Consider the following 12,003-nt stretch of genomic DNA (forward strand, 5'->3'; position numbering starts at 1 on the left):
GGTGTTTTCTAGTTTGACTGGACAGATAGAATCTATTGTTAGGATTTTGGCCTCTCCATATCTTCTTATATTGACTGGTTGTTTCATAGAGGGGTTATTCTTCTTGCTTGGAGGCCCTATAGCAAATTCTTGTAAGGAACTATTTACAGTCTTCTCCCATTGCTTCATGTTTTACGTTTGATTGCAACCAACAGCATCTCACAGAGCTTGTTTTTTCTTAAGTGTCAAGGAAGATAAATCCCCAAATGAGATACAAAGGCACAAGTCTATCCTGTGCAGTCAAGCATGTCGTTATTTCACCTAATTTTGTTGAGGAAGCTCCACAACAGGAGATTTGCAGTTTTTGCAGGTCGTGTGGCATGAACATGTGCTGCCTTTGCCTGCTGCCCTGAGTGACTGGCATGAGTCTTTTGTTCACACAAAGAGGAAACAAGTATCCCCCCTCCTCTCCAGCTTTTACATTTCCTTACATGCTCCTTGGACAGCCAGAATTATTATTGTAGTGGTTTTATGTTGCAAGAGTCCAAGTTCTTTGGCTGACAAACACATAGACAAATCATCTGTCCTGGTTTGGTCCTCCCATAACTTCCGCATAACAGAAGGAAAAGGAATGATCCCTTCCCAGCTGCCCCACAGTCTGCATTTCAGTCTGGGCCAAGATAAGGGTACTCTGCTGGGAAGAGATCTGAGGTTCACAATCTGGAGTTTTTCTTCTGAAGTTCAGTAACTTCAGAAAAAAATGAGTTCATGTGTGAAGTATGACTGCTTTTTTTCTTTTTTTTTTTCTTTTTCCTGAAGTGTCCCTGCTCAGCCTCTCCCAACAGTTCTGAGCTGCAATAAACCCACTCAGAATCCCAACAGGAGCTAGTTCTGACTGGTGGGGACAGTGGGGCTGCCAAAATGCGATTTCAGCAGAGGAAGTGACACATCTGGACTGAATTCCTCTGCTTGACATTTAAGAGCAGATATTGGTGGTTTGGCTAGGGTGGTTGTTTTGGACAAGACTTAGGTCCACGGGGGTGTCCTAATGCAGCCCAGTGCGCTGCTTGTTCTCTCAAGGAGATTTTGGGAGAAGGCAACAGCTTTGTTTTTTCCCCAGATCAGTCCCTGCCTTGTCGAATACAAAGACTCCATGCATGCGGAACTCTGGCAAAGAGGAGGAAAGAAAGACAGTCCTCGCACAGAGCTCTAGCTAAAGATTAACCTTGCTGACTAATTGAATGTTGGAAATGAAAAATGCTAAAACAAATACACCAGAGAAAGAGGCTGTGTTTTTTCCCTCCATCTACTGATGAAGGGCTGCCTTGCCACCTGTCTAGGCCCAGCATCTTTGGATATTAAGTAAACCCAGCCTTCTTCTCTGATACAGTAATAAAGAAGCTAATTCAGCTGTATTAGAGAAATTTAGGACCTAAAGGAAGCCAGTAGCAGCTCTGAGAGCGTCCTTCAAGTTATACTTCACACCCACCCAGAACACGGAGATAACCATGTTTGCTATCACTTTGTAAGTATAACTTTCTGGATGACTAAAGCGGTAAGTAATGAAATGCAGCTATTGCCATATTTCTGATTTCTCCTGTATTTATCCATCTTTCTGTAAAAGATCTGTGGGTCTACAACCCCCCCCCCTCCCCCTCCCTCCCCCCCATAGGAAAAGCAGGGGAAGATTTCCTGCCAGGGAAAGCCTGGCTGGTGGGTCTGGCTGCCCTGCAGCAGCTGGGGAGATCTTGAGGCATGGACTGCTGCTGCCAGGAGATTTCAGCTTCAGTGATAGACTGGTTTGGGAAGTCTTGGTTTAATATCTGTACTGTTGTTTCTACCTCTGGAACACCGGTGCTCCCATAGTGGGGAAATGAAACAGTGAAGAGGCTGTTGTGAGCAGCTCGGGTTTGTTCACTGAGTTGCCCGTGGGGCAGCCAGAGTCAGCTGCAGTCAGCATCTCGAGAGCCTGCATCAGAGAGCAGCACAGCTATGGAGGTAAGAGGTGAGGGTATCGCAGCGAGTGCCCTTGTGGGCAGCACTGGGGTGATTATGCCCTTGGGCTGCAGGGTACGTTGGCACTGGAGGTCAAAATGATATCAAATCTTGACACCCCCCAAACTCAGTGCAAGGTCTCTCAGTCTCTCATCCCTAGCAGATCAGACTTGCAGTGATGCCTGATTCCCAGAAACAAGGGAGGAAAAAGAGGCAACAGGGGGGGAAGGAGGACAGGGATGCTGTTGGAAACTGTTGGCCTTTTAAGACCTCTTATAAAGTCTCTTTATTATTGCAAAGATGAGCTTGCTATAAACTCCCGAATGGACAGACGGCAGCTGAGATGCGAGAGAACGGGGCCTAAGACAGTTTTCTATTATCTGGGAGATTTCTGTCTTAATAGAAGCTTTCAGAGCCAGCACGAGTGTTGAGCTGTAAAATTATGCCCCTGTAGGAACAATGTGTTCTGATGGAAAAGGCAAATAAATTGTTTTGTGACTTGATATTGGACACACAGTATTGCTCTGTTGGTTCTGAAGTCAGAAAGACTCCATCACAGATAGTGAGCCTTAATATCTTCTGTGGCAAAAATAAAAATCACTTTCTGTTCTCACTAAGAAAATACTTTGCCCCTATGGGGTAATTCCTGTTAAAGTTGGCTGCTCTGTCCATCTTGCAGAAAGCTTTCTTCTCCTCTGTAGCACAGGGCAGCAACCCTTTCTACTGTTGTACACACATTTTTCCTTAATTTTTCTTTTCACAGTCTCTACTATCTCAGCCTGTAACTGTGAAATTAATGTTTACATAATTCAAACTATTTAAAACTAACCAAAGCAAACTGTCACCTTCCAGTTTGGGCTGAAATGGAGAGCAGTCCATGCACCAGTAGACACACATGTATACCCACCTGCCTGTCACACAACAGGATTAAATGCCAGCAGCCCATAATTTCAGGTTAGCCAAGGCTTCTCCACCCCAGTGTTTTATGCCTTGCAATTTCAGTGCTCTTCAGAGAGGCCAGACCTCCCTGCATGCAGAGAATGGTTGTGTAGGCCTATGGTCAACAAAACAGATCATGTACTTGGTCTTGCCATTACTTTATTTATCTTACTACTTGCTTTACTCACCAGTTCTGGGTGGTGTCTCTTTCTGGGACGCCAGCCACAGCTTCCATTATTGGCTGCACCCTTTATCATAATTCTGCATTACTTCCTTTTCTGCCAATGGCAATCACATAAGTGCAATGGATTATTTACCTCCTTTCAGTTTAAATATGATCTATGTATTTCAGCTCAGCTTAATAGCCCTTACATTAACAGTGCATTTCTGTTAAAGGATTTTAATTGGATGCATGTCCCAATAATTCACACAACAATATTTATTTTTTCTGCCAAAAAACTTAATTCAATAGAGAGCCTGCCTTCATAGTTTACAGGTTTCTAAAGAGAATGAATCTAATGAATTTTTAGTGTTAGGCTTTTCTTCCACTTTCTTTAATCTGCAGTCAAGGAAATGTAATTACTTTTCACCTTGTCTTCTGTTTGCTTTTTGCATTCCACTTCTCCTGTACTTGGGTATGAATCACGCTTTATTTGGAATCATGGAAGAACAGGCATGGGTGTGCTGCTGGTTCTGCGTCAGGTCTATACTTTCAGTAGAGACACTCAGCTGCTATAAATCAGCAAAGGAGTCAATGAAGCCAACTTGGTTTAGACAAGCAAGGGATGTGACCCTTGGTCTTCTGCAAGAGAAGGTCCTTAGCCCTACCCCTTTGAAAATTCTAACTTAAACCAAAACAAAAGAATATATGGCTGTCAATCAAACACATACTGTTTCTTCTCTTGGTGATGGTTTGCTCTTGTGGGTTTTTTCCTCCTCCTAGGAATGCAGTTGATAGAATTCAGATAAAAACCCAGTGCCTAAGAAAGACCCTTCAGCAAAATGTTTGTCCGGCACTGTTAGAACTTGCCCCTGGATAATGACTTAGATCCACCTTTATCTTTCTCTTGCAACTCTCACACAATTAAGCAGACAATTCCAGTGTTCACTGAAACTTACTGATGATTATCAGTCTGAATCTGCTCCTACTGACAATAAATTTTACACTGGTGGAACAGAGCGGGCTTTGGCCCATCTCTTGCAGGTTACCTGCCTATACTCAGTACTTCTTTTGAAACCTCATGCTCTATCAGTGAAGCAATAACTCTGTAGGCTCAGCTGAGCTTTCCCTTGAACCTGGTCTCTAATTAACCACTGCTTTAATTTCTTATCAGCAGATTAGCTTACTGCAGAAACATTTGGCATTTCCATAGCTTGTCAAGTCACATAGGAACGCAGCTTCTGTCATCTTGCTACAACCTTAGCGTTACACAACATATCAGCTGAAGTCTTAGAAGTTTTCCAGACCTTTTAATCTTCACTTCTTGCTTCCTATTGATCCTTTCAAATAGATGTCATTCCACCCACAGACATTTTGCCCCATGGGGATCTAAAGCAAGCTGGGATGAGTAAAGACCCATTTCATACACCGAGGAAAACAGAAGAAAGATTAGGGTCTAACTATAAGCCTCTATTTATGAAGGCAGTAAAGCTTGCACTTCATCCATTCCTGTTGTAATAACTGGTGTTGTGAGAGCTATGGAAACCACAGCCTTATTTGTACTAGATGTTGTACAAATGTATAATGAAGAGGAAGTGTTAAGTTCTGAAAGACTGCCTAGAAATGTAAGAATAAAGTCAACAGGAAGAGCCAACCAACAGACAGGCGTATGGGAAATATGACAAAACTTCTATCTACAGAGGAATTCACTGGTCAAAACAAATTACCTGATGAGCGGTGCTGTGATTTCTGTGGGTATTGTGGCATATCCTCAGCCCAGAGCACATGTCTAAGTCTAATTGAAGAAATTAATGTTTAGCATGTGCTTCAGTGCTTTGCTGAATCAGATTCATACAGTACTGCCACCAGCCATGTTAACACTGGATGGAGATGAGCTAATGTGTCTGGTATCAGTGAAATTCCTTAGTGTCTCCCAAATGGAGTACGTTGTGTCCAGCCAGAAGAACTGAAGCCCCTTTCTGTACTGTGATTTTCAACTCTGATTAAACCATCTCAACATACATTCCCGAGCCCACTGATGTAATTGATTCCTTCCAGAGAAAACACTGTGTAGAGCAACACTGCCAGGAAATGGGAGCCCTCGCATTTGGAGCCAGTGTTTGTTGTAAATATCCTGACTGACGTCTTTTGTGTGGCAGCTTGAGAAGAAGCTTGTTTTGTCATCCTTTTCAACTGCACTATTGTCCAAGTCTGGAAAGAAACCGGGATCTCATCTGTGGAGAAGAAAAATCCATCTTAGAAAAGGAGATGAAATACAGTAAGGGCAAAGGCAGCCTTGAAATGGGTTTGCAGTGAGAAAGTACGTTTCCTGGAGGTCTTGTCAAAATAATCTTTATCAACAAAGGACTATTAAGTGCTATGAGATTTGAGCTTTTCTTTGCTGTTATTGTAGGTTCAGTGAGTCAATATTCATTTCCCAAAAGTGATGCTCTCCCTGACCTATGGTTGCAACGTGACCCTCTGCCCCTTGCTTCAAACAAATCCAGCAGCTTTGCAGTGCTCTAGAAGCAGCCAGCTCACCTAACTCTGAGGCATTTCCCAGAAGCAGCAAAATTCAAGGGGAGTTTTGCAACTAACCTGAGTGTTTGTGCTAGGCACTCTACCACAGCTACAGCATAGACTGGAGAGCCCTTCTGCTGAAAGCAACAAGCCCCTTGTCTCTGTAAGTACTGCAGATGTGCAAAGCCCCTTTATGAATTAAGAAGCAAAGATACATTAAAAAAAAAAAACAAAAAAAAAAAAAACAACACAACAAAGAAAGAAAGAAACCAGTTTGTTCACATGCTAGTAGTATTAAATGTCATTATATTGTTAAGCATCACAGTTACTGAGCTTGGACCAGAGCTCTCACCAGCTGAAACCAGTTAGTGACTGCAGGCTAAGGCATCTGGGCAGGCCAGCACCGACTGGAAGTGCACTTACAACCCTTTGCCACCTTTTTTTCTTCCTATCTGAGAGTTACATCTACATTTCAGATGACAAGGAATCAACATAAATGTACCTTTGTTCCCTAGAGAGACAAAAGTGATGGAGATGTGGAACATATGCAGGATGGAGGACTCTACTCTCTGGACTCCCTCCATGGTGTTTTATAGATTCTGGCATGCCCATGGATGGTGGGTCATGGTGTGGCAGAGAATGATGCTGTCACACAGCTGGGTGAAGCTAAGGGGCTGCCCCTTTGTGGTATTAATATGAAAAAGCCCTTTTGCAGGAAGACATAAATGAGGAGGGACTGCAAAGCCAATGAAAAATATTGTTTTTCGGTGGGTTTGCATTGTTTTTGTATTCTCCCAGGTGTCTCATTAAAAATGCATTAAAATGAGACAATTAGCTGCTACTGAGAATTTATTATGCTGCTGCATCAAAGTTCTTTGGAGTACTTCACAAATACTGAGCTGAGTAATTGTATCTATCTCTACTGTATGCCACAATGGCAATGGACAAAGGTGAGGGTCCTGGGAAGATATAGTCTGTAATGAGGTAAGGAAATGAATGTTTAAGTAGTCTAATTATAAGCAGCATATATAAACTAATGTGATTAGCAGTGGCTTGACTGGCTTTTTTATTATTATTTGCCACTTGCTTCCATTCAGTTTCCTTCTGGTTGGTTGCAGCATAGGTACCCTGATAATCAAATAAGAAAAAACAGAAGGAATACTCATTCCAAAACAAACAAACAAACAAACAAACAAACACAAAAAATAATTCGAAAGCCCTTGTGCTTCTTAAAAATGGAAAATGTGGGCACGTGTCATCCAGAAACCACCACCTGACAGTTGCAGCTTCTTCCACAGGTCTCTTCTGGCCTTGTTTCTTCTCTTATTTCTAGAGCAGAACTCAGGTCTCAGCTGCACTCAGAACTAAAAGTATCAAGACCAGCCTTCCCTGGTCAAACCTACCATGCACGCACAGCCAGTCCCAGTGTGTGTTGCACTCACACCATAGATGATGTCCTCCTTGGGCACACGGGTGCTTGATTCCTGCAAGCAGAGCCACCAATGTGGAGTGCAGGACCTTCACCTTTCCCTGCTCTGAGCAGTGATGCACCACTTTTGCACATCTGCAGCATATTACTGCTGCTTCTGCCTCTGCAGCTCTCTGCTTCTGGGTATGGGTTTGCACCCCAGGAAAGGAGAGAAAGAAGTAAGAAGAGCAGTATGGCAGGTGAGTGGCAAGAGAGGATTTCTGATTAACTTTTTCACAGACTTTATTTGAGAATTTGAGAACATACCGGTTCCAGTTTTCATAACAATGCATTTTCCCTTGACAAGTGCTGATTTCATTTTATATAGTTGTCTAAATAGTTATCATATCTCCAATGCTGCTAGCCAGAAACGACTCCCCAGTGTGCCAGATCCAGACCTTCCAGTAATTTGTGTATGTAAATTCAGATTATTATCAGGTTCACATGTAACAAAATGAAAGAGCGTATACAAATTATCTGCATAGAAATCTCCATAAGATATTCACATGTGGAAAATTAATGTTTCTTGTTTGTATAAATGTCTGAACATGTAAGATCTAACAATCAATCTCTCATGTACCCATACAGCTCAGAAACATGTGGCAGTGAGTCCTAACATCATCTTCCAGTAGTTCATAAAATGTGATTGCTTGCTGACAGAAGCTGATCAGAATTGAGAACTGAGAACTGTTATGATCAGTTCTTTGCCACTGTGAGTCTATAATGTCCTTTTTTTTTTTCTTCTTTTTTTTTTTCCTTGCTATGAATTTTACTTGTATAACAGTCAACTTAACTATAGTGATCTGGGAATTAGCAGCCAAGGATTGTTCAGCACTGCATGATGCTCAATGCAATTAGCAGAGTTAATAAAATGTTGGACAGGTGCCTCATACCAGGGGAAAAAAGGCGTTGTTCTCACTTGCTTAGGATCAAACAGTTACATTACCTTATTTCCTTTAAGAAAGCATTCTTAAAATGGAATGAAATGAAGAACAAAATCACTGACCCGTTACTGGCTGAATTCAGCTTCCTTGTTTTCTACTTCCAGGATAAGACTTTCAGAAAACAATATGAAAATGCTTGCAGAGGGGCACACATGCAAAAGGTGCACCAAAACAGACAAAACTTGGAGACAGTTACCTTGGAATATCTGAGGAACAAGTTGAAGTCAGCTCTGATTGTAACAGAAGTCAGAGAAGAACAAATTTACTGTTCCTCCTCCTTTTGACAGAGCTCATCTTTGGAAGTCATACACTCAACAGCTTAACATCTGGGAAGATGTTAGAAAATGAGTCAGTGAGAGACAGGTGAAAAATACTGATGTGTAGAACTGCGGGGAGAAGGCCTTCATGCTCCTCCTGGAAGGTCCATGAAGTGTAAGAAAAACAAGGACACTGTCAGTAAGGTAAGCATGCTAATCTACTCATATGATTCTGTGAAAGTCATTTTCGGTCCACAGTTGTCATGTTGGTGCTGCTGGTGAATATAACATGGGAGAGTGACTTACTGAAGGCCTGGGCTGGGAAGCTGGCCTTTGCTCACAGGACTGTAGCCACCCTGGGCTAAGAGAGTTCCCTAATCCCGCTTATCTGGAGTATTTACACTCCTCACAGCACCCAAGTGTCAGCAGGTATAGGGCAGCCACGTTTCAGCTTTGAGTCATCAGGGGAAAGCAGTCAGGTCCAGGGCCTGTAGCGACTGGAAATCGTAACCTGGGGTTGGCTGCGTGTGCTCTGCAGGATGATTCGGTGGGCTTGATCCATTTTCCCCACATACACACATAAAACACCCACACATCTGGCTTGTATTAGCGTGCCCTCGTTGGCAATTGCTCTAAAGACAAACTCATCTGGGAAGAACTGGAGCGTCTGAACCAGCTGCAGCTTACCCAGCCTGTGTAGAGCACAGGTAGAGCGAGGGAGCAGCAGAGGACCTGCACTGTCATGCTCAGCCAGCTCTGGGCATCCTAACGGCCAACCTGACAAGGTGCCATACTTCCAGAGAATAGCATTTCCTGAGCATTTGCAATAACCTTTTGTTTGTAAATCTGAAATGCCATGCCCTCTTTTTCTAGCTCAGTCATTTTGCTTTTCCAAGACGTATACTTTCAGAAATAAATAAATAAACACCATGCCTTATTTTCACTATTTGGGAGCCAAAGGCATCCACCAAAGTCACAGCTCTCTAATCGCAGGGTTCAGGGAGCCAGAAACACAGGACCTTTCCCATACACCGTGGGTCTGCAGGGAGGCGAGGACAAGGTTTGGCTACGGTCTCTGCCTCCAGCAAGGAGGAGCTGAGCGAAAGGTGCATTGAGAGAATTCTGATCACCACAACTGCCAAAGCCAATTACCAAGAGGAGGACGCTATAATTATATCAGGGAACAGCTGTACTTCATTAGGAGCCCTCGCGAGGCGGCTCGATGCTCGGCCACGTTACGCACGGCCGCTTTACGCCTTTCCTCGCCTTCCTTCCCTGCCCGAGCTCTGGCACGGTCCCGGGCGCTGCAGCTGCAGGAGCTGTGCCGTGTCCCTAGAGCCGCACCTGCCCCGCGGGCCGCGCTCTGTCTCGCAGCCAGTCCCGTGCCGGACGCGGCGGGCAGGCGGCGCTCTGCGGCCGGGCTGCGCTGGGGCTCGGGGCGGTGCGGCGCGGGCTGCTCTTCCTCCTCCTCCTCCTCCTCTGCCGCCGCCTCCTCCTCCTCCGCGGATGCGGCGCATCGCGGGGCGGCTCTCGCCCGCAGCGGGCTCCCGTCGCCCCACCGCCCCCATGGACGGCAGCGGGGGCAGCAGCGGCCGCGCGTAGCTCGGTGAGTAGCCCCGCTCCCCGCCCCCCAGCGCCGCGCTGCCGCAGCTCCGCGTCCCCCTCCCGCGCTCCTCCCGCTTCTCCTTCCCACCTAAAAACCCGGCGGTGCTCCGCGGGTGTTGGCGGTGGGGACCCGCCCGCCTCTGCCACCTGCTCCCGGCTCCCTCCGGGCACTGCGGAAGCGATTCCCCGCGGGCTGCTCCCGTTCGGCTCGGGCGGCTCGTACCGTCCTGCCTCCCCCTGCTCGGAGTCCTGGGCTGGGCTCCCCGGCAGCTGTTCTAGGCTGGGACTTCAGCGCTGTCAGCCCGAGAGTTATTTGCTTTCGGCTAAATTTAATTTAAACTGACTCCGCGGTCGTAAGAGAAGCTCAGGGAAAAATGTCAGTTTGTGAATTGTTTTGCTTAGCTCGGATTTAAAGATCTCACCCTGTATATCTGGTAAGGATTTATTTTCATAAAATGATTTTGCGGTGTTCTATTTGCTCTTGGAATTTAACAATCCTCCTAGGCAGCCAGGTTTGGTGGAGGCTGAATTCATCAGCTCCGAGGCACAGGCAGTGCCCTTGGTCGTAACAGGTGCAGTGTGCATATTCTTATGAACAATGAAATGGTTTCAGCATTCAGGTTTATTTGTATGCAGTGCATTTCTGTGGCTCTGAAGAAATTGTCATGCTATGTTATGTCAAAGATGCGCTTACAGCAGGAGCGTGTCCGTAGCACCTAATTACCAGGGCATGGGAGCAGCTGCACTGCCCATCAGCGTGGGCTTTGATAGCCAGGGTATTCCTGGGTGACACAGCGTAGCTTGGGGGATTTGGGGCTCTGTGTTGGTGCTGACTCTCCAGGATGCTCCGGTACAATGTGAAACACTGAGAGGTTGGGAGGAACAGAGAAGCGTGGAGGAGAAGCTGTGTCCAGGTTGTGTTCTTTGGACCTGATGGTCCTTCAAGGCAGTTTCCTGCCCCTGAGATTTCCAGGCAGGAGGGTTGGTACACCTCGTGTTTTTAGTAAAACCTAAAATACTGAATATCTTCTGTATTGCACAGAAGATATTTCCTGGACAGGTATTTCCTAGTTAAAAAGAATGTATTAGAGTAGATGTAACAGAGCCTGTATTTCACAAGCTCTATTTGAGACCACAATCCAGAGTGACACCATGTCAGTAATTGATTTAATGGGAGTCATTCTGGACTTAGATCAGAAGGAAATTAGACTGGAAGTTAATTGCTCTTCCTAAGCCAACAGGTCTATTCCAGCAAGCCTTGCCAGGCTCAGCCCCTGCTTTACCTGCTCTGTGGTGCAGCCAGGGACATCTCCTGCCACTGCTTTCCAGGAGTGCATTATCCTTGCTTTGTTATGGATGAGAGGAGTGGACTGCTTGGGATAAAGAAGAGTTGGGTAGAGGGGTGATACGGGAAGTGCATTCACTTTTTTACCCTCAAGTTCTTTCTAAATTGCAAGGAAGACGTGGTAGAGAGGTTCTCCTAGCCAGAGAAACATTGCTAGAAATGAAGGATCTGTTAGGGTAGTCCTCCTGGGTGATGCTACAGAACAAAGAGAAGGCACTGGAGATGTCAGAGTGGTCTTAGCTTGTTGTCAGAGATGTTCTGAGACTGCACAGGCTTGAAGCTGTGCCTTGCTACTTACCGACCATCATGAGAAGTGATGCTGCTGCTTTTGGGAGTCACGGCGGTGTCTTCTGGGTCCCTCTCCCAGGGATTTCCCCACTGCTGGGCAATAACTGTATTTTGTGGTGTTCTGTAGTACCTACAAGCCTTGGGATTGCGAAGCGTCTTGCAATGGGAGACAAAACCAGCATTTCTACTGCTGTGCTGACTTCGCCTGGACTTCTTGCAGCCTCACCCAGCAATGTAATTTCATCCCCTGTCAGTTTTGGGTTAGGGGAGGTTGAGGGTAGGAGTACGCTTCTGCCTGCTCTGAAGCACAGCATTTTGTATAGTTCTAATTCAGTCAACCAAGGAAGATAATTACCTTGTTAACCCTTTGGAAATGACTGCTATAGCTCCCCCTGGTTTATTAAGTTAAAAGTGGCGAGTGCTGTTGAAACACAGCGCGCCTCACTGAAGTCATTAGTTGAGAAAACATTTCTACTATACTATAAGTCACTTCACCTAGTGAT

The 12,003-nt window shown here is 45.3% G+C and overlaps 1 protein-coding gene across 9 annotated transcripts in view; it reads left to right on the forward strand.

Moving 5' to 3' along the window:
• The first annotated feature begins 1,228 nt into the window (after window positions 1-1,228).
• The window catches only part of RASGEF1C (RasGEF domain family member 1C), a 79,767-nt gene continuing 68,992 nt past the window's right edge, over window positions 1,229-12,003 (forward strand). Inside the window, exons 1-3 of one of the 9 annotated variants that reach the window (XM_085236387.1) lie at window positions 1,229-1,504; window positions 7,650-7,773; window positions 8,110-8,466. In XM_085236387.1, coding sequence (XP_085092513.1) covers window positions 8,431-8,466 — 36 coding nt within the window. In that variant the 5' untranslated portion in view covers window positions 1,229-1,504; window positions 7,650-7,773; window positions 8,110-8,430. Of the gene's footprint in view, window positions 1,505-1,754; window positions 5,757-5,852; window positions 7,774-8,109; window positions 8,467-9,662; window positions 9,869-10,117; window positions 10,302-12,003 lie in introns of those variants that run through there. The other 8 variants (XM_085236384.1, XM_085236386.1, XM_085236389.1 and 5 more) reach the window with 8 other exon arrangements.

Source organism: Meleagris gallopavo, chromosome 15 (genome assembly GCF_905368555.1).
Source record: "Meleagris gallopavo chromosome 15, MGAL_WU_HG_1.1, whole genome shotgun sequence".
NCBI classification, from domain to species: Eukaryota; Metazoa; Chordata; class Aves; order Galliformes; family Phasianidae; genus Meleagris; species Meleagris gallopavo.